General features: G+C 40.7%; 1 protein-coding gene across 2 annotated transcripts in view; it reads left to right on the top strand.

Annotated features, from left to right (window-relative positions):
• The first annotated feature begins 1081 nt into the window (after positions 1-1081).
• The window catches only part of LOC309565900 (solute carrier family 22 member 6-A-like), a 104859-nt gene continuing 82221 nt past the window's right edge, over positions 1082-23719 (top strand). Inside the window, exons 1-4 of one of the 2 annotated variants that reach the window (XM_082270918.1) lie at positions 1082-1282; positions 9893-10801; positions 22352-22455; positions 22554-22708. In XM_082270918.1, the coding sequence (XP_082127044.1) occupies positions 10418-10801; positions 22352-22455; positions 22554-22708 (643 nt within the window). In that variant the 5' untranslated portion in view covers positions 1082-1282; positions 9893-10417. Of the gene's footprint in view, positions 1283-9856; positions 10802-22351; positions 22456-22553; positions 22709-23719 lie in introns of both variants that reach the window. The other variant, XM_082270919.1, reaches the window with a different exon arrangement.

The raw sequence follows: 23719 nt of genomic DNA, 5'->3' as shown, positions 1-23719 counted from the left end.
CTCATTCTTAGGGTACCGGCCACCCGCAGCAGCTGGGCTTTTTGGCCAAGGCTGCATACATCTTCGCCCCTACTCCATACCCCGCAGCAGCTGGGGCTTATTGGAGAGCTCCATACCCGACTGGTAGAGCCATCCATCGCCCGGAATCCATCTTCAGGTAGGATATCAGGTAATCCTTTGGAGGACAAAAAAAGAACACGTGTGCTGAACAGGAGCAAAGATTTATGGGAGTGAGGTCCTATGGGTAGGTTTGGAGGCGGGGCCAAACCCGATACGTATGCTGCCATGGAGTCTGTCAGGAAAAATGTATTTTATTTTCCAGCACCACCCCTGTTATTTTTCGGTGGACACTCCAAGCTTCCACGGAAATTGTTGGCTAGTCCTTTGGAAACTGAATTCCTCAGACCTTTGTGGACCACCACTTCTTTTAATCGCACCCCCTTCCTCTGCATCTATTTTCAATACTCTTCACCATAATAGTTGGATCTACTGTATGTCTGAATAAAAAGAATTACGCATGCAATTTTTGGATTATAGTCACAGACTGGCACTATCTTTGCAACTTTTTTTCAAAATGGAAAAGCAATCAAAGCCCAGATTTCTAATCCTCTTACATCATTTCATAATTCATGTTCTTGCCCCAATTATAGAAAATGAAGAGAGAATACTTTAACAAATCACTTTCTCTTTATAAGAAAAATGCAGCTTGTGAAAAGTGGCATCTTTCAATAGCAAAGTTCAACTGTCTGTAGCTGAAGCTTGGATTTCCAATAACAGATGCAACGATTAAACAGGCTGTTGAACTATATGTCACTGTGCTCCTATATCATTCAAAATGGAATGTGTGCAGTTATGTCATTTTCTGAATCTCAAGGTATTCTGCTTATCATATATATAACATACACAACATTTTTTTTTAACAGTCACTTGTCACCCTCTATACCCCATGCACTTTGCCCATGTTTCGGTGCATTCCCCACATTTTCTACTTCCCCTCATTAATCCCCCACTGATTGTAGTGATACTTTAACTCTGCCGGACTCTGACTCTCTATATAATCCTGAACCTCGAGCTCAAATACCTGTGCTAGCTGTGCCCTGAACAGCAGCCACATGTTCTTACTGGCAGTCTCCATCAGAAAGGGGCACTAGGCTGAACTTCCAAAGTTCCTAAGCAGATGCTCCATTTTTTACTGCTATACTTGTTTCATCTAAATAGCTTCAACCAAAAGTTCTATTGTCACCTGCTTGATGGAACTCTTGACCAACTGCATATGCTGAAGGTAAGATTTTTACTGTTAGCTCCAGAGTGACACTTCAATGAGTACAGTTTATGAAGGAAATATGTGAGTCAGTTATAATATGCAATTAATGTAGACATTTCATTGTATGAAATTATTTTTAATTGTGTAAGCTGAGTATCTACAGTATGCAGATTTACGTATCTACTCTGCAAAGTCTAATTGTAAGCCATGAGGCACTGTGTACTGCATACATAGTAAATATTCCCTATTTAAATCTGGTCTGCAGAGTAGCTAAGGTGTCTTGAAAGTCATGGCTGGACTCAGCATGCCGTAGACAAGTTGTGCACAAACTGCACGTTAGATTCCACAGGGTACCAGAATCTGTTTTGGGGGTCCTTTGTTTTGTAATACATTGACACACAGGTCCCAATCAAAAGAAAAAAAAAAAACTTTTTGCATCACCCCTATAAATGCGCACAAGTAAAATTTATACTCATTAAAGACTGTGGGGTTGATTTACTAAAGGCAAATAGACTGTGCACTCTGCAAAGTGCATTTGCACACTGCAAGTGCAGTTGCTCCAGAGCTTAGTAAATGAGCAGAAGCTCCGCTGACTTCCATCAATCATGTGCAAGCAAAAATGCTGTTTTTTTTTTTTTCCTTGCACGTGATTGGGTATTCTTTGCAAAGTGAAGCCTAACCCACGCAAAGTTTTTTTGCCTTTAGAAAATCAACCCCTATATGTCCTTTGGCAAAGCATTCTATTTAATGTTGGATTGGCTGGATAGGAAAGGATTAGACAATTTTTTGTTAGGGCCAGTTCACATCACATGCAGTCCAGTGTGTTTTTTTCTGCATCAAAAACTCATGAAAAGTAGGTTATATGGTTTACAATGGCATAGTTCACACTAATGCTTGCAGTTCCAGTGCATTCCAGTTCCAGGAAAAAAAAAAAGTAGAACATGCTGCATTTTTCCTGCATTGGACTGTACTGGAAAACTGTAAAATGCATTACAAGCACAATAGAACACACATGTCCTTATTTAAGGTTAATAAAAAAAGAGGGAGAAATAATGCACTGGACTGCATCAAAAACACATAAAAAAAACATGCATGCACAAAAGCATCTGGAACGCATCCGGACTGCGTATCTATGGTGAACTGGCCAATTAGAGGAGCACCAAGAGCAATTAGAATCAGACAGGGGTTCTAACCCCTTCAAGCTGGACATGGGATACACTCTCTTCATGCCACCTTCATAGCTGCTGGATATTGCCCTGAGCGACTAACAGTCGCAAGTAGAAATTCACTGCTTGCATGCCACCTTATGCCCTTTCTGCCATTCAGGGACCCTGTAATACTTTTCTCCCACAATGTAACACACTCTGTGATTTGATGGTGAAGATTCTGTCATTCAGTGGCTCTTCTTCCATTCACAGAATAGTAGCATTAGGTCTCTAAATGGTAGAAAAAGAGAAGATGGCAGAACTCTTCATGACTGCTTTCAACTCATACAGCAATAAAAAAGATAACTACTCAGGGCAATATCCAGCGACTTTGAAGAAAGGAGCAGAAGCCTGCAAGTTTTCTATCAAAATCCTCCTTTTTTTTTTATAATTGACATTACTTTTCTATCTTTTCTATATACTCCTGTCAGCATGGCCGGGGGTGAGCAGGTGCCCCGAGCGCAGTATTTCTATGTTGGTGGGGACAGCTGTGGCCACAAAGAATGCCAGAAAATCCATCACCCTCTCCTGCAATTTAAATAAGTGTTGCTGATCATCCTGGACAAGCAGCAGAGCCTACCCTGGTCTTGCAGCAGACTGCCTGCTGCGATATCAATCCCTGCATTGTGCTGCTGAATTGCGAAAGCAGGAGTTTTATGTGACCAAAGACATTTGGTTGCTAAAGTGAACTGCTCGCAAGCTCCCTGACAGAGATGTGCTGACAGCTTTGCAATCATGTCAGTACACCTCATCTAAGATGGAAAAGGAGCTGGGGGTCCTAGTCGACAACAGGCTTGGCAGTGGCATGCAATGCCAAGCCACTGCAAGCAAAGCAAACAGAATACTGGCATGTATAACAAAGGGGATTCACTCCAGAAATAAAAAGATTATTCTCCCACTCTACAAGACTCTGGTCCGGACACATCTTGAATATGCCGTCCAGTTCTGGGCACTCCTCAGGAAGGATGTGCTAGAACTGGAGAGAGTCCAGAGAAGGGCAACAAAGATTATTAGGGGAATGGAGGACACCAGCTATGAGGAAAGACTGCAAGCACTGAACCTATTCTCTCTGGAGAAGAGACGCTTGAGAGGGGATATGATATCAATGTACAAATACTGTACTGGCGACCCTAGCATAAGGAACAAACTATTCAGAGAAAGAAAATGAAATAAGACATGGGGGTACTAAAACTAGAAGAAAAGCGGTTTAAACTTAAACTACGTAGAGGGTTCTTTACTGTCAGAGCAGTAAGGATGTGGAATTCTATTCTACAAGCAGTGGTATCAGCAGGGAGCATCGTTAGTTTAAAAAAACTATTAGATGGGCACATTAAAGAACACAACATAACGGGGTATACAATGTATGGTTAACAGCAAACACACACACATTATGGGTTGAACTGGATAGTCTGATATCTTTTTTTCAACCTCACTAACTATGTAACTATGTTGGACGAGAAGGCCTGGCTGGCTGTCACTGCTCTAATTCACCCCAAAGGTGTTCTATTGGGTTGAGGTCAGGACTCTGTGCAGCCCAGTCAAGTTCCACCACCCCAAACTTGCTCATCCATGTCTTTTTGGACCTAGCTTTGTGCACTGGTGCATAGTCATGTTAGAACAGGAAGGGGCCATCACCAAACTCTTCCCACAGAGTTAAGAGCATGAAATTGTCCAAAATATCTTAGTATGGTGATGCCTTAAGAGTTCCCTTGACTGAAACTAAGGGCCAAGCCCAACCCCTGAAAAATAACCCCACACCATAATCCCCCTCCACCAAAATATTTGGACCAATGCACAAAGCAAGGTCCATAAAGGCATGGATGAGTGAGTTTGGGGTGGAGGAACTTGACTGTCCTGACCTCAACCCGATAGAATACCTTTGGGGTGAATTAGAGCTGAGTCTGCGAGCCAGGCCTTCTCGTTTAACATCAGTGCCTGACCTCACAAATGCACTTCTGGAAGAATGGTCAAACATTCCCATAGACACACTCCTAAACCTTGTGGACAGCCTTCCCAGAAGAGTTGAAGCTGCTATAGCTGTAAATGGTGGGCCAACCCCCTTAACTTCCATTATGTCTTGTGACTTCCAGAAGTCAGGTCTGCCTACTGGAGTTACTGGCTTAAATTCCACGAATAACAGTCTTATAAACTGCTTTTACAAGCTACAGTACAATCTTATGATCTGACAACAAATGTATATGGTAAGGCCCTCCTTGATTAAATATAAATTAAAAAGATTGCTTAAAAAAGCCCTTGGACATAGTTACTGGTAAATCAAATTGTACAATAAAGCCCCGTACACACGTACCGAATGTCGGCCGTCTTTTGTCCGGTGCTGTCCTGTCGGCTGAAAAGTGCTAAAGACTGCACACGAATTTTGTCGGCCAAGAACAGCCGACTGCAGAAGTGATGTCATGTGATGGTTAACTTTCCGTGTGTTTTTTCTTTTCTGAGCATACCCAGTCTTGCTAATCTGCTGTTTGTCGGCCAAATTCTGTACTGACTGGCGAACAATCGGCCGTTCTGGTGGCGGCCAACAAAAATTTTAAAGTCTGCACGCCAGATTCTGTTCGGCCGAAAATTCGCTGTCGGTTGTCGGAAGCATCATACTAACAAGCCGACAATCGGCCGATCGTTCGGCGGCCGAATATTTACGGCCGACAATCGCTACGTGTGTACGGGGCTTAAGATTGTAATGTGTGTGTCCAACTATGGATCTGCTGCTTGAGTTGGATTAGTCTCCCTCATTCAGGTACAATGCCCATGGCATACAGTACAAAAAAAGAAAATCTAAAAAAAAAGAGGCAAACACAATGTCAGCAGCTCTTTGTCAGAGGTAGAAAGTAATGCCTCGTACACACGTACCGATCGTCGGCCGACCGATCGGCCGTCTTTTGTCCAGGGATGTCCTGTCCGCTGAAAAGTGCTAAAGACTGCACACGAATTTTGTCGGCCAACAACAGCCGACTGCAGAAGTGATGTCATGTGATGGTTAACTTTCCGTGTGTTTTTTCTTCTCTGAGCATGCCCAGTCTTACAAATCTGCTGATTGTTGGCCGAATTCTGTACTGACTGATGAACAATCGGCCGTTCTGGTGTTGGCCAACAAAAATTTTAATGCCTACACAACAGATTCTGTTTGGCCGAAAATGCGCTGTCGGCCGTCGGAAGCATCATACTAACAAGCCTACAATCGGCCGATCGGTCGTCGGCCGAATATTTACGGCCGACAATCGGTACGTGTGTACGGGGCTTAAGTTTCATATATCTTGCAACAGGAACCTTGATCTACCCCATACCACTGAACAAGGTATCAATCTAATTAAGATAAATTAGTTTTGGGTGGACTGAGTTCTCCAACCACCTCCAATCATACAAATTTCTTGTAGTTATAGAGTCATGCACATTCCCTTAAAAAGACTTACTGTAGCGCCTGCATGTGACTGATGCAGTGATCTTTGTTAGAGCTGTGTAGTCATATATAAATGAATGAAAAAAAAGGTTGAACTGCTGCAGAAATTTTATATTCACACATCTTGGCAGTGGCAAACAGGAATGAAGGAAGGGCACCTCTGCCTATAAATATGTAGAGTGATCTTGATTAATGAGGCTGTAGGTAGCTTGCTTTCATATCCAACAGAGCCAAAAAAAAACTTACAATAGATCTGTTATGAGACAAATAGCTGCCATTACTCGCCTCCCCCCCACATAAAAAGGCAACTAGCCTGGCTGTATCTGGCTTCACAGACCCAGAACAGTCATGACTTCCCAATGTGGATAATTGCCACAGGTAAGTAACATGAAAGATTATGAAGCCAACAAACCAGCATGGCAGCCTACATTTTTCTCAATACAAAGTCATTTATAAAGATTCTTTAAAGTTTGTTTTTTTCAATATTTATTTTCCTTTTTTTTTGATAGAGCACAAAACACATTAGCTATGTATCACATGTGTCCTATTACATGCATGCGGCTGCTGCTGGTGAAAATCTTAGGGTGGGTGTATCTTTCACAGCCACCAGATACCTGTTAAATGTCTGTCTTCTGGAGCTGTGAGAGTTAACTGCAGCCTCAGCTACTGAGCAAAGTTGCACCACCTGCCAGCCCCCTTCTGCCCTGTTTGACATTCACAAAACGTAAATTTCTCCACAATGCATTGCATTCTTTAAAGGGCAGTTAAATGCCCACTGCCCATTCACAGAATGTGATGCATTGTTGAAGAGTATTAGGAGTAATATGTATGGCTGTGATGGCAGAAGGAGGTGAGTGCAACAACTTTTCTCAGTAGCTGAGGCAGCTCTTAACTCTCACAGCACCAGAAGACAACCACTCAGGGCAGTCTCTGGCGGCTCTTAAGGAGGCATGCAATGGAAACTTTTTACCAAAAGCAGCAGCCTGCAGGTAATGCCATACACATCTTTACTAGGGATTGACCGATTAAAGCCATTATATCGAGGGTCGATGTGCACTTTCCTCGATAGATCGGAATCGGCCCCGGAGGTTATCAATATTGCCGATATTCTGGAAAGTGCATGTACCAGAGTGATGCCCACAGCTAGAGGCATTGCCCCGGTACCGGCATTCATAGCTGACGGTCGACTGTCTTGTAATGACAACCAATGCGGCTGTCATTACAAGGAGCAGGAGGGGACGTCCCCCTCCCCCGGCCGCCTTCCGGACGGAGACCCAGGCAAACAGCCTGCACGGCTGCCAAAGACCCGATCAAAGCCGCATTTGGCTCTGATCCGGACACCATGCAAAAACCCGGAAGTGATGTCATGACATCACTTCCGGGTACTCGGCGCCAGATTAAAAAAAAAATTACAGCATTCAAGACAGTCAAACTTGGCATTTTGAATGCTTTTAAGTGTTGTTTTGGGTAAGTTTGGGGTCTTTTAGATCCCCAGATCCCTTCACAAGAGTACCTGTGAAGTAAAAAAAAAAAAAGAAAAATGTATTTTAAATGTAAAAAAATATCGGCCCATTTCGACCGATACCGATACGCGATGACCAAAATATCGGTATTGGCAATGAAAAACTGATATTGGTAGATCACTAAAATTCTTTACACAAAACAAAGGTGTTTGGTGCTGTACCCCCCCCCCCCTCAATTATTATAACTAACACAGCGACCCTAATCTTAGTCCTTGCAAAAAACTAGCCTTTTACTGTAAATGATACCATCACCCAATCCTTATTAGATAACCAACTGAAAAAATTACCTCGGGTTCTCAAAGTTTTCTCTACCCTATTTTACCCAGAGGTGACTGGGAGATCACCAAAGAGGCAGTGCCATATTTAGGTATCAACAAAAATCAAACACAAGTGAGTTGAGTTATATCAGATATAGTGAAGTGACAAGATAGTTAAAGCTAGGAATATCTATCTATCTATCTATCTATCTATCTATCTATCTATCTATCTATCTATCTATCTATCTATCTATCTATCTATCTATCTATCTATCTATCTATCTATCTATCTATCTATCTATCTATCTATCTATCTATCTATCTATCTATCTATCTATCTATCTATCTATCTATCTATCTATCTATCTATCTATCTATCTATCTATCTATCTATCTATCTATCTATCCTGTATATCCTACATGGAACCTCAAACAGGAGTTTTACTGTAAGTACATACACTATATTGTCAAAAGTTTTGGGACACCTGCCTTTAAACAATACATCAACTTTATTGGCACCCCACTCTCTTAGCCCATAGGGTTCAATATTGAGTTGGCCCACCCTTTGCAACTATAAGAGCTTCAACTCTTCTGGAAAGGCTGTCCGCAAGGTTTAGGAGTGTGTCTATGGGAACGTTTGACTGTTCTTCCAGAAGCACATTTGTGAGGTCAGGCACTGATGTTGGATGAGAAGGGCTGGCTTGCAGTCTCCCCACTAATTCATCCCAAAGGTGTTCTATTGGTTAAAGCCAGTCAAGTTCCTTCACCCCAAACTCACTCATCCATGTCTTTATGGACCTTTCTTTGTGCACTGGTCCCAATCATTTAGTGGAGGGAGGATTATGGTGTGGGGTTGTTTTTCAGGGGTTGGGCTTGGCCCCTTAGTTCCAAAGAAGGGAACTCATAAGGCGTCAGTACATCAATACATTTTGGACAATTTTATGCTCCCAACTTTGTGGGAACAGTTTGGGGGTGGCCTCTACCTGTTCCAACATGACTGGGCACCAGTGCACAAAGCAAGGTCCACAAAGACATGGATGAGCGAGTTTGGGGTAGAGGAACTTGAGTCCTGACGTCAACATGATAGAACACCTTTAGGATGAATTAGAGTGGAGACTGAGAGCCAGGCCTTCTCGTTCAACATCAGTGCCTGACCTCACAAATGCGCTTCTGAAAGGATGGTCAAACATTCCCATAGACACACTCCTAAACCTTGTGGACAACCTTCCCAGAAGAGTTGAAGCTGTTATAGCTGCTAAGGGTGGGCCAACCCAATATTGAACCCAACAGTCTAAGACTGGTATTCCATTATAGTTCATCTGCATTCAAAGGCAGGCATCCCAATACTTTTGACAATATAGTGTAGTTTTATATGCTTTACAATTAGATGTCAGAGAGATAACTTCATGTATGCATGTACTCACGATTAATGACACCACTTAATGACTGAAATTTTACTTTAACAAGGATGTGCAATATTAAATTGAAATCTAAGATTTCAATGTTTTAACATTTTGAATTAACAATTACAGGGAAAACAGTTTTTAGGAAAATATACAGAATTCCATTTCTGGCCTACTGGAAATACTATTTGGCTTGCCTGGCTATGCTTCAATACCATATCAATAACTGACTTAGAACATGCAAGGTCAGAATTTCTGCTTTGCATTTTTATTTCAGATCACTTACTTGGAAAATATGTGGATAAAGAATCTATATAACAGCCAGGCAGCTAGCATTTTCAGAGGGAAGGTCAGCAGTTATAGCTTGTATTTTGTGTCCTGGAATTTTGCAAGGTTTTTGTTATATATATATATATATATATATATATATATATATATATATATATATATATATGCTCTAATGATGTTTTCTAAATTTTGCAGAACAGTGATGCCACTTTCCAAGCACTTTGCACACTAGACTGCTCCCTGGGCTGTATGTAAAGAGATTTCTGTTTAAATCAATTGAGAAATCTTCCGTTACAATCAGCACAGGTAGTGGAGGGTTGGAGCAGGACACAGTGGGGGTTTCTCTAACTGGGAAAGGATGTAAGTCATATATATATACAGTAATTCTTTTTATGTTATAGTCACTTAAAACCATTTAAATGAAGTTCCTGTTTAACACTGTTTGATTATTAATGCCCTTTGCTTTGTGATTTAGTTGAACTAATTTGTTTTGATGTTTTCAAGAAACTGACCACAATCCTTAATAATTTTTTCTTCAAGACGAAAGATATTTTATAACCAAGGAAGGTCACCGCCTTGACGCTGAAAAGGTTAACAAAGGAAATTACTTTCCAAGACAAAACATTAACTCAAGCACTGAACGCGATATTTTGCCTAAATTAGTGTGGAAAACAAAATTATGAACGCCCATTACAAAGAGATGAAAATCTAAAGAAAATTCAAAGATTATCTATGAAACTGCAGTGCTTATCAAAGAGTTTTCATAAGGGTTTCCAATACTGAAAGAATAAAGAACATAATTCTGAGCGAGAAGAGAGGATTTCATTATAATCCTGTTTAAGAATGCCTGTGGAAATGCTGGCATGAGTTCCTCAGAAAACAGAATATAGAACAGTGAATTTTCTCCAGCATTGTTCTGTCCTCTGTGCTGTGCTGCGGAAAAGTTATTGTTGAAGTCCAATCTCAAGAGGAAAAACAACTTTATCTATAGTTAAAATAAAGACTATTTTTTTCCATATTTGGGTGGTGAAAGTGATTAGGGAGGTCAAAGTTGAGTTATCAGCCATGGCATTTGCAGATCTTTTGGAAAAAGCTGGAGGCATGGGACGGTTCCAGTTCGCACATGTTACATTACTATGCTTTCCCATATTGTTGATGGCAAGCCATAACCTTCTCCAGAACTTCAGTGCTGCAATTCCAAGCCACAAATGCAAAATAAATGACACTGGGGTTGTTAACAGTATTATTGACAGCGAGGGTTGGGTGGGGGTCTTCATACCGCTGGATGATCAGGGGAGGCCTGAGTCATGTCTGGAGTTTGTTGAAGTACAGTGGAGAATGATGGATTCCAACAGCACATGGCATAATACTACAGATGCAGAAACAAGATCCTGCACAAATGGTTGGGAGTATGATCGGAATGAGTTCAGCTCAACCATAATCACTGAAGTAAGTTCTGAAATGTTGCACAGGTATAATGTAAAATACTTTACTGATAGGCACTAAAAACATCTGTACAAACTAAATTGATATTTCGTTTAACAGAGAATAGTAGTAAAATTATTATCCTAGGGGTTCCCTAAAGTCTTTGGTAACTCGTTAATGTCTCTCTGTCTCCATTATGGTTTACCGTATTTGTCCTCTTGTCATAAAGTTACCCAGTGTCCTAATGGCTACAGTAGAGAAAGGTTAGAAAGTCAGATGCAGAAATCTTTCAGCCAGAGTCACTGACATTGAAGATACAAGAACTCACTGCTCAAGGTGGTGTAATTGCCTTATGACTCACACTGGTAATGATTAAGCACACAGTCAGTGTGTGAAACGCGTCTACCTTGTCACGATTGTCATATTTGGATGTCCAGTCAATAAATCTGGATTTTGACTCAACCTGGAGTGCTGCCAATTCCTTTTCCTTTATCAGAGTCACTGACAGATAAAGGAGGATGATTATTAAGCCAAGACCAAGTTTCCAAAAAAAACCCAAATATAATGTCCAAAAGTGTGAATGTATCCCCACAAGCTGCGCAAAACACCCATAAAATAATAACTGTGTATGAATTGTTTCAGCAAATCAATAAATAACAGTTAATACTATAAGGATTAATTTGTGTACATAAACTCAGAAGTGCAATATATAGTCCACATTAAATCCGATGTGCTCAATATGTGACTGGTGATAATAAAGCTCTGTGCTGAATACTGGGTCACCACTTAAATCCACCACCTTCGTGATTCCACTCCCATCAGCTGGCAACTCACACCCCATAAAGATACCCCCCATTTTCATGGTCAAGGTTACAAGCGCAATAAAAACCACCGTTAAATTCAGGGGTCCTCCTTAGGTTGCTCACTAAGATTGAGCTTCTCCTCTCCCATGTACATCAGTTTCAGATGTCTATGTAGAGTCAGAGGGAGTGCCAAGCAAACACAAGTCCAAAAAGTGTATTTTATTGGTTTCTCAAATGACAATTATTTTTGGCCCCGAGAAGTGTGTGATGCTGCCGATTCCAGCAGTGTCTTCTCGGAATCTGCCGTTGGACTGGAAAACTCAAATATAGCTTTTAGGTGAACTGACCTTCTGATTCCTCAACTGCAAAAATCTCAGAAGCTTTGCAGTGCCTGTATGGCGGAGACATTATTGAGATGTTAAATATTTAAATTATTTCCAGAATTTTTTCCAGAATTTTTATAGCACCAAATTATTACACAGTGATGTACAGAAAATATAGGTCCATTGACATTAACTCTTTTTCCTCAAAGAAGCTCACAATGAAATACCCCTGGAACAATAACATACACAGGGACAGTTTCAGAGGAAGCCAATTAACCTATCACTATGTTTTTAGATTTTGGGAGGGGAGCCACACAAACCTCAAACTTCGAGTATTATTATTAGTATTATTATTAGTATTAGTGAAGAGTGTCCCAGGTGCAAATGAGCAAGACAATCTCAGAAAAGTAATTTGGCCAATAGGCACCATGTTTTGCAAATGAGCTTGATTTATCTGGTAACTAGACAAGTGGTCCAAAAGCTGACTTTAATTCTAGGTTGTCTATAAAGGAGTTCTACACTCCCACTACAGGGTGACCTCTGGTCTTAACACCACATGGAGATTATTTAAATATTATTTGAATATTTGAATTCCTCAAATAATAACCCTTCATTTTGAAGCATATTGCTTCTTTAGTTGGCCCACTAACAGGCAAGGATTCTCATTCCATAATCCTCTGCAGTATTAAAAGCAGGATTCTTATGGGGATCCCACTAGGTATCTGGAGGCTAATTAGGGTGCAGGAGTTATGGTCGTGTTTTGCTGCTTTGCTAGTCTACAAACAAAATAGCAAACTGCAATTTCAAAAAAAACCAGCACTAAAATATATAAATTCTGTGTACTGATATATACGTTATTTGTTAAAATAGCAAACTGATCATTGCTCCTTTGCGGTAAATGATCCACTATTTATGCTGGGAGAAAAGAATATGCTCCCAGCAGTGCAAATTATGAGATGTTTTCCCACAAGTAAGTGGTGGAGCAGATTTTCTATTATTTACTTGTATTGAAGAAGCTTGACTCAGGGAAGAGGAATCCTGCACAAATAATACGCTTACACAATAATTGCATACACTGACAAATGTAGTAACAGGTTCACAACTGCTCTCAGGTTTCTTTAACACTTGACTGGAAGTTTATCAGCAGAGGTAGTGTTTTATCTCTTTCTCTTTGCACGCAGAGCGATTAATAGTAGACTAATCTTAAACAGTCCAGTCTGCAGAAAATGCCTCATTAAACTTGTCGTATAAGTGCCCATTGATCTGTACACCACATACATATCATCACATGTCAAAAATTACTCTCTTTCAGGATTTTAGTATTTAAGCAATTGAAATGAATAAATATATATATATATATTATATATATATATATATATATATATATATATATATATATATATATATATATAATATACAGTATCTCTCAAAAGTGAGTACACCCCTCACATTTTTGTAAATATTTTATCATATCTTTTCATGTGACAACACTGAAGAAATTGCACTTTGCTACAATGTAAAGTAGTGAATGTACAGCTTGTATAACAGTGTACATTTGCTGTCCCTTCAAAATAACTCAACACACAGCCATTAATGTCTAAACTGCTGGCAACAAAGGTGAGTAAACCCCTAAGTGAAATAGTCCAAATTGAGCCCAATTAACCATTTTCCCTCCACGGTGTCATGTGACTCGTTAGTGTTACAAGGTCTCAGGTGTGAATGGGGAGCAGGTGTGTTAAATTTGGTGTTATCGTTCTCACTCTCTCATACTGGTCACTGGAAGTTCAACATGGCATCTCATGGCAAAGAATTCTAACATAAACATGGCCTAGGCTATAAGAAGAATGTCAAAACCCTAAAACTGATCTGCAGCACGGTGGCCAAGACCATACAGCGGTTTAACAGGACAGGTTCCACTCAGAACAGGCCTCGCCATGGTCGAACAAAGAAGATGAGTGCATGTGCTCAGCATCATATCCAGAGGTTGTCTTTGGGAAATAGACGTATGAGTGCTGCCAACATTGCTGCAGAGGTTGAAGGGGTAGGGGGTCAGCCTGTCAGTGCTCAGACCATATGATGCACACTGCATCAAATTGGTCCGCATGGCTGTCGTCAGAGAAGGAGGCCTCTTCTAAAGATGATGCACAAAAAAGCCGGAAAACTTTTTGCTGAAGACAAGCAGACTAAGGACATGGATTACTGGAACCATGCCATGTGGTCTGATGGGTCCAAGATAAACGTATATGGTTTAGATGGTGTCAAGAGTGTGTGGCGGCAACCAGGTGAGGAGTACAAAGACAAGTGTGTCTTGCCTACATTAATGCATGGTGGTGGGTGTGTCATGGTCTGGGGCTGCATGAGTGCTGCCGGCACTGGGGAGCTACATTTCAATGAGGGAACCATGAATAGAAAACATGCACTGTGACATACTGAAGCAGAGCATGATCCTCTGCCTATGGAGACTGGGCCGCAGTGCTGTGTTTACAACAGCAGACCGTCCTTCTCTCTCAGCAGAGAGCGATTGCAGGTACCCGGCGGGAAATCGCGCCTGCCGGCCCCGTTGATCGGCATCCCCGCTGCCTCACCCCCAAGACTGCTCCCGCGAACCGACGTACCCATATGTTGATTTGCACAGCCGAGCCAGCCTGCCGCAGTATATATGCGGCCAGGCATTCAGCAAGTGATTGAGCACTAGCATGCTAAGGCAGAAGTCTATCAACACATATATCTGCATGACTGCACAGTGGGGCACTGCCACTGACTCACAACGATGTTGATTTGAAGGGAAGGATGTTAATCCTAGGGAATGGAGGAATATAGGGGCAGAGGCCAGTGGTGGGCACACACGACATGACATATTGGTTTTGATTTGAAGGATATAATCCTAGATATATTGGTGCTTATGAAGGAGGAGAGACTTTGCTTGTCCACTCTCAACGCTGCACCTGCACATTTCCTGCCCCAGCCCAGCCTCAGCCTGTATTGTCCGATTTGGCATGTCAAATCGCATGTCAATTTGGAGTCAATTGAAAACAATGGCATTGGCTGAATCGGTGTGATGCCAACTTTGCGGCGCCACACCAATTCCCAAAAGTAGTTTCTGTACTACTTTTAACGATTTGTCATCAAACAGGAAGGGGAGATCAGCAAACGGGCGTTCGTTGATCTCCCTTCCCTCCAGCTGTTGGTACCTGCCATTCCAGTCCTAGGTCTGCCAATGGGTGCATGGAGCCCAGGAAACATGGCTGAGATGCATGTGTGTGTGTGTGTGTGTGGGGGGGGGGAGGTGGCCGGCACTAGTGGGGATGTGTGGAAGTGATCTGGTGGCTACACTGCTAATGGATTGTTTCCATATGACAGGCAACACTTGGCTTGTCAGGTTTATACACAGTAAGTGAGATGCTTTCTTTTAGACCTTGTTTTCATTTACGTTTTCAGTGCAGTAAAAATGCATGGCTGAGCCACGTTTATCATCACCCAACCCCTCCCCTTTATGCTGTAAAGGCACTGCCACTGTCATACATAGTACAACAGTGGTGCCACGGGGTTTTACACACACGCCCAATGGCTTTATCCACTGGGACTGTATAAAACCCTCAGCTGCCACTGCCGTACTACATACTATGGTGTCAGTGCCTTTGTAGCATAAGGGAGAGTGATTGAGTTGTGATAAACATGGCTCAGTCATGCGATTTTAATGCCCTGAAAACGTAAATGAAAACAAGGTCTAAAAGAAAGCATCTCATTTACTGTGTATAAACCTGACAAGCCAAGTGTTGCCTGTCATATGGAAACAATCCATTAGAAGTGTAGCCACCAGATCACTTCCATACACCCCCGTTAGTGCCGGCCACCTCCCGCCACATATATACATATATATTTTATTTGTCATTTGTTAACACCAAATGCAAATTCTTCAGGTGTTTTTTATATAATTCAGTTGTAGTGCCTTGATCATGTGTGTATGAATAATGTGGTGCATTCAATAGTGTCAATAGTGTAAACATAAATACAGATTAGAAATAGCTAATCAGACAATAGCAGCTTGATTCTTCTATTAAGCTTTTGCATCAGGTTTCCCAAACCTTTGGATGCCTGCACTTTATGTGATAATGACTAAGCCCCTCCCCTTCATGACATTGTCAAAAAGGGGCGGATCATGGGTGACCTTAAAATAAAATTCCCCCCTGAAAAAAGTTCTGCGGATGCCCATGATGGTGGCCACACAAAATATTGACACTTTGGGCCTAATTTGAACATTTTCACTTAGGGGTGTACTCACTTTTGTTGCCAGCGGTTTAGACATTAATGGCTGTGTGTTGAGTGTACGTGCACTCATCTTCTTTGGTCAACCATGGCGAGGCCTGTTCTGAGTGAAACCTGTCCTGTTAAACTGCTGTATGGTCTTGGCCACTGTGCTGCAGCTCAGTTTCAGGGTCTTGGCAATCTTCTCATAGCCTAGGCCATCTTTATGTAGAGCAACTATTCTTTTTTTTCAGATCCTCAGAGAGTTCTTTGCCATGAGATGCCATGTTGAACTTCCAGTGACAGTATGAGTGAGAACGATAACACCCAAATTTAACACACCTGCTCCCCATTCACACCTGAGACCTTGTAACACGAATGAGTCACATGACATCGTGGAGGGAAATGGCTAATCGGGCTCAATTTGGACTATTTCACTTAGGGGGTGTACTCACTTTTGTTACCAGCGGTTTAGACATTAATGGTGTGTTGAGTTATTTTGAGGGGGACAGCAAATTTACACTGTTATACAAGCTGTACACTCACTACTTTACATGGTAGCAAAGTGCCATTTCTTCAATGTTGTCACATGAAAAGATATAATGAAATATTTACAAAAATGTGAGGGTGTACTCACTTTTATGAGATACTGTATATATCTGAATACAAAGAAAGGGGATAGACAGAATTATGGAAATGCTGAACCCTATCTTAGTATATAGAACCTATTAAGAAGTAGGGTCAGCCTTTTCCTTTGGAACAGCTGTAATCCTTTCCTGGAATGCTCGCATATAAGTCCTGAGTTATGTGTAGTAGGGTTTTGCACTGTTCTGTAAGAAAAAAAGTCTCTAGTTCATTGAAGGTGGTGAACATCTACTTAACCATTTTTGCCCTAAACTTCCTATAAATGTTTTATAAAGTTTAGGTCTGGTAAATGTAAAGGATTTCGGACGTGTTTGATTATAAAAAAAACATGAGCTATTCCCACTGTACACCTTAATGGAAATGACCATCATAGCTAGGCTGCTTTAGCTATAGGCATTGCATTATTTATAGAGAATATCTCACCAGAACACCTTGGATCTGATAGCAAAGTCCAGAGCTTTATTCAAACATCAAAAAAATCACATCACAAACTAGGTCCTGCAAGACCCCTTAATCAGATTTGCATGACAATTTGTTTAGCAGTTGGCACATGGGCATTTTTATCCTGGCATTGGGAACATGTTCTCTCAAAGGTCCTCAACTTTCTTGGCTAATGCAGAACATGCACCAGAACCAGTGAATCTAACAAGATGGTCACCCATAACAGTTCAGAACAAACACCATGTTTTTTTTTTTTTATTTGTTTTAGTTATAATTATAAATTGTAACAATAGTAAATCTTGTTACAGAAATGCACTTGCTTCAGCAGCGTCTCTACATCATTTCTCTGCACCAGCTTCTTGACAGTAACAATAGTGAACCATGTGTAATGCGGCACTTGCATGCCTAATTGTAGCCTTTATCAGGAGCAGGTGACATCCCATATTAAGAAGTAACTAAATAGGGACCATAATGACATGATCACCAGGTATTTTTTAAAGGAAAATTTAAACTTTAGCTGAAAGGGTATTAAACACATTTACTATATTGTAGCCTAACAATTCCTAAATGTGGTGGATGCATTAGCCTTCTTTTTTAGGTTCTTTCCCTTTATTTTGGACTGATAATGATGTCACACATTTCCTGTCTTATGATGTCTCCACTCTGGATGGAGGAGCTGGGGTTTCAGAGCTTGCTCCTGTGATGGTGGGGGTGAGCAGTAACAGCAGGGAGTGCCTTAAGGCTCGTACACACTTGACGAAAATTGGACAAAATATCCTTCGATTTTTCTCTCTCATGCTCAGCGGTCATAACCGTTTTTAGTTGACAGTGCATAATGTTCACGAATTTTCTCATCCGATTTTTTTTTTTTTTTTTGGGACATTTGTACCTAGACTTCCGGGTCGTCAGCAACTTCAGATCATGCGCAGTCTTTCGTATCCGATTTTTTCCGGACGTACTTCATACACATTAAATGAAAATTGGTCCTGCTGGGGACGGATGATAAAAATTGTGGTGTTTGTCCCTCCGTTTATTTTCGTTGAAAATGTCGGCATCGGCTGATGAAAGTTGTGTACACACTAGCCGAAAATTGTACGATTTTACCTCGGATGGGTATTTTTGGCAGATTTTCTGTTAGTGTGTACCCCACTTTAGTAACATACTTGCAAACAGTCAGAACTAGATGATGCCATCTCTGGGAGTTTTTGACCAGGCTTCGGGAAGTATATAAAAGGCCTACATCTTTAGCAAAAGCATTATTGAACTATAATCAAAGCTGCACAGCTTGTTTTTATCTATAGACTCCCTCTACCTAGGCAGTTGTTTGGTAAGGGTAAACGAACCTTTTAAAAAATAGGGTGAAATTTGACTCATCAGAGCGTATTATATTTTCCACTGCTTAGAAGTCCATCCTACTTTGTCCAAAAACCCCCCCAAAAACCTGCAGTTATTGTTGATCTGCTGGCACTGCAGATCCCTTAACGTGCTTAGTTTTTTCTGTGCCCAGCAAAGTCTTCCAGTTATCCTCTATACAGTATGTGCAGCGGAATGAGACTAAACCCTTACAAAAAAACAAACATAACCTTATTCTGTAAAAATTACCAAACCTTGGCAGCAAAGTTAACAGATTAACTGGCTTCAATATTTATCACTGGCTGACCTAGAACAAGTTTTCAGATCAGGAAAGTCAGGATATGAAGACATGAAAAAATTCCTTGTCTATAGTATATACCTATTGTAGGTAAAGACAGCATAACAGTCAGGTAACTAGCATTTTGAAAAGGAGAGGTTGGCAACAGCAGACTCTATTTTTATTTTATTACAGAAACTGGACATTTCAGTAACTGTATAAATCTAACATAGGTACATATTGATAAAGTTGAATAAAGACACCAGTCCATCCAGTTCAACCTGTGTGGGTGTATGAGTGTATAAATATTTATGTCTTTAGCACTTCCTATATCCCTGTATATTGTGTTCGCAAAGATGCTAATAGAAGAGATTTTTTAAATTATTGACACTTCCCACTGACAGCACCAATTGTGGTAGGAAGTTCCACATCCTTACCACTCTTACAGTAAAGAACTCACTACACAGTGTAATGTTAAACTTCTTTGCATCCAACTTCATTGAGTTTTCTGCATAAATAATTTATGTCACAATATAGAGCAGCTGTATCAATCTACATAAAAATATCTACTGTTAATTATTTAAGTAGATCTAAACCCGTTCTCTAAATTTATTGCAATTCCAAATTTGTTTTCAATGTTTTTTTTTTAAATCAGCCGTTTCTATTAAAACAATACCTAGTGACTCTAGCATGAGGGTTCTTGCTCAAGTATTATCTGTAATGGGGTGACAACTGTCTCCGCAATCTGCACCTGCATTGTCACACTGTCATATTTACCTCTGACTGAGGCTACCAGGCTACTGTTGTCTTTAAAAGGAAGTCAGTGCAGGGTCATGATGCGCAGACACTGCTGGAATAGGTGAATGTAGATAGCATCACTTGAGAAGATCAGCAGAGGCAATAAATACCAGGATGTGCCATACTAAAGCCGGCTGTAGACAGAACAATTTTATTTTGCGCAACCATGTTGATGAGGGAATTTTTCCCATGGAGCCACTGTGTACTCCCTTTTGGAGGGGGGAGGGGAGGCGGGGGATTCCGTTCCTGCCAGGAGAACACAGTGATTATTGCTAGCGACTATAACAGCCAATAATTGCATTTAAAATCTGAAAGGCTTGTTGTACCCAAGTTGATTGATCGATCAGTTTGGGTACATTCAGTCTGCCCACACGTCATTCGAATTTTGTCCGATTCATGTTAAACCGGATGAGATTCAAACTGACTATAGCCAGCTTTACACATTACTTAACATCTACATAACATTAAAAAATATATCTGATTTCAATTCCACTTTAGTTGTGCATGGACTGCTTTGAACTAATGTCTATATGTAGTGTATATATATATATATATATATATATATATACAGTATCTCACAAAAGTGAGTACACCCCTCACATTTTTTTAAATATTTTATTATATCTTTTCATTTGACAACAATGAAGAAATGACACTTTGCTACAATGTAAAGTAGTGAGTGTACAGCTTGTATAACAATGTTTGTTGTCCCCCTCAAAATAACTCAACACACAGCCAATAATGTCTAAACCACTGGCAACAAAATTGAGTACACCCCTAAGTGAAAATGTCCAAATTGGGCCCAATTAGCCATTTCCCTCCCCAGTGTCATGTGAATCGTTAGTGTTACAAGGTCTCAGGTATGAATTGGGAGCAGGTGTGTTACATTTGGCATTATCACTCTCACTCTCTCATACTGGTCACTGGAAGTTCAACATGGCACCTCATGGCAAAAAACGCTGAGGATCTGAAAAAAAGAATTGTTGCTCTACATAAAGATGGCCTAGACTATAAGAAGATTGTCAAGACCCTGAAACTGAGCTGCAGCATGGTGACTAAGACCATACAGCGTGTTTTACAGGACAGGTTCAACTTAGAACAGGCCTCGCCATGGTCGACCAAAGAAGTTGAGTGCACGTGCTCAGTGTCATATCCAGAGGTTGTCTTTGGGAAATAGATGTATGAGTGCTGCCAGCATTGCTGCAGAGGTTGAAGGAGTGAGAGGTCAGCCTGTCAGTGCTCAGACCATATGTCGTACACTGCATCAAATTGGTCTGCATGGCATACGGCATGCGTCCAAGAAGGAAGCCTCTTCTAAAGATGATGCACAAGAAAGCCCGCAAACAGTTTGCTAAAGACAAGCAGACTAAGGGCATGAATTACTGGAACCATGTCCTGTGGTCTGATGACACCAAGATAAACTTATTTGGTTCAGATGGTGTCAAGCGTGTGTGGTGGCAACCAGTTGATGAGTGCAAAGACAAGTGTGTCTTGCCTACAGTCAAGCATGGTGGTGGGAGTGTCATGGTCTGGGGCTGCATGAGTGCTGCTGGCACTGGGGAGTTACAGTTCATTGTGGGAACCATGAATGCCAACATGTACTGTGACATACTGAAGCAGAGCACGATCTCTCCCTTTGGAGACTGGGCTGCAGGGCAATATTCCAACATGATAACGACCCCAAACACAACTAAAACATGACCACTGCCTTGCTAAAGATGTTGAGGGTAAAGGTAATGGACTGGCCAAGTATCTCTCTAGACCTAAACGCTATTGAGCATCTGTGGGGCATCCTCAAACGGAAAATGAAAGAGCGTAGGGTCTCTAACATCAACCAGCTCCGTGATGTCGTCATGGAGGAGTGGAAAAGGACTCCAGTGGCAAACTGTGAAACTCTGGTGAACTCCTTTCCCAAGAGGGTTAAGGCAGTGCTGGAAAATAATGGTGGCCACACAAAATATTGACACTTTGGGCCCAATTTGGACATTTTAGTTTAGGGGTGTACTCACTTTTGTTGCCAGCGGTTTAGACATTAATGGCTGTGTGTTGAGTTATTTTGAAGGGACAGCAAATGTACACTGTTATACAAGCTGTACACTCACTATTTTACATTGTAGCAAAGTATAATTTCTTCAGTGTTGTCACATGAAAAGATATAATAAAATATTAACAAAAATGTGAGGGGTGTACTCACTTTTGTGAGATACTGTATATAAACATATACTATATATATACTGTACTATAAACATATATATATATATATATAAATATATATACATATATAGTGTAATGTATATATGTGTATATGTATATATGTAGTCTTAATGCATGTATGGGTATATATGTAGAGATTGAATGTGTTTTTTGGCAGCCTGTTTATTTCAATCAGCTGCCCTATGCGTGAGAAATGTGTAAAAAAGGTTGAAACATGATTTTTAAAACCACGCTGCACCAAAACACATCTGACTGTGGAACCATGGCTTTTGGTGGGCGTTAATGCATGCACATTTGCTAAATGTATGGGGTGCCATTAAAAATTGACCCTTATGGTGCAGTAGGATGAAAGTGGCCTGGCATTTTTTAGTTTAGAGAGCTTATAGCATATTCAGCTCCAGCAAATAAAGATGTCTTTAAGGACAACTCAGTTATGTACTGCAAAGTTTTAGTTATCTATATTTACTTTTTATAGTGGGATTTGGTGTGCAGCAAAAAACACAGAAGACAGCTGGCTCAATCCTTGTACATGGCAGGTGTGCTTGTGGGAGCCATCATCCTGGGAGGCCTGTCAGACAGGTGAGTCACACTTTCTAAAGCTTTCTTACTGTAATAACTATAGATCTCATTATATGCATGCCATGACTGTAAAATCACCGCTTCTTCATTTTTCCTAGGTACGGTCGAAGGGCATTGTTAATTTGGTCATACTTACAAATGGCCATCAGTGGGATCTGCACTGCCTTTTCTCCAAACTACATCTCCTATTGTGTGTTCCGGTTTCTTGGTGGAATGGCTCTGTCTGGCATTGGACTGAACACTACTGCCTTAAGTATGTAGAAAGGCTACGTATAATATATATATATATATATATATATATATATATATATATATATATATACTGTATATAAATGTGGAATGATAAGTGCATTGAACAATTGTGAACAAGAGTTAAAGTGTATCAATATCTTTGGATAGAGTAGGGTATGGTTAGAACCCACGGTTTTACTTTTTGCTGTCTGTGTCCCCAATGTCAACATTTCCTCTTACTTCTGATTCTGAAGACCAGTGGTCTTCAAACTATGGCCCTCCAGTTGTTCAGGAACTACAATTCCCATCATGCATAGTCATGTCTGTGAATGTCAGAGTTTTACAATGCCTCATGCAATGTGTAGTTCCCCAACAGCTGGAGGGCCATAGTTTGAGGATCCCTGCTGTAGACTCACCCGGAAGTGAGATGATATCTCTACAAAGTGGAGTAAATTTTACTAAAACAGTTGTCCCCTGTATTACTTTATTGTTGACAATTGTAAAATGTTGTGTTTCACATCATTTTTTTTAGTGGTGACAATGGTCGCTAGGGCTAATAGATAGGTATAATAGATACAATGTGGCTATAGACACATTTTAACTTGTAACAGTATACAATACATAACGGAAAAACAATGTAAAATTTGACATGGCAAATGGGATGTAATAGTACAGATATTTTTCTATTTTACTGGAATATTAGACCATTTTAGATTTATGCAATCAGCAGATAATCACTGCCAATAGCTGAATTTCTCATGCAGCTATATTTTGCCCCTGTAAAATGTTCAATAATAGTACAGACAGTCAAAACCAAAAATGTAATATAATGCAGCTTACCAATCATTATATGTGGTGGCTGCATTAGGTTTATTTTTTTTTCTTTTACTTTTCTCCCTCTTTATTGGTGATCTGGCTAGTAACATACCTCCTGTATTAGATAGCCTACACTGTTAATGAAGGAGCACAGGGGGCATCTTTGGACAGCAGCATTGTTAGTCTGAAAGGTGTGTGTGTGTGCGGGGGGGGGGGG

Source organism: Pelophylax lessonae (assembly GCF_965119305.1).
Source record: "Pelophylax lessonae genome assembly, chromosome: 10".
Taxonomy (NCBI): Eukaryota; Metazoa; Chordata; class Amphibia; order Anura; family Ranidae; genus Pelophylax; species Pelophylax lessonae.
Note: the sequence above shows the minus strand (reverse complement) of the source record. Positions and strands in the feature narration are given on the sequence as shown.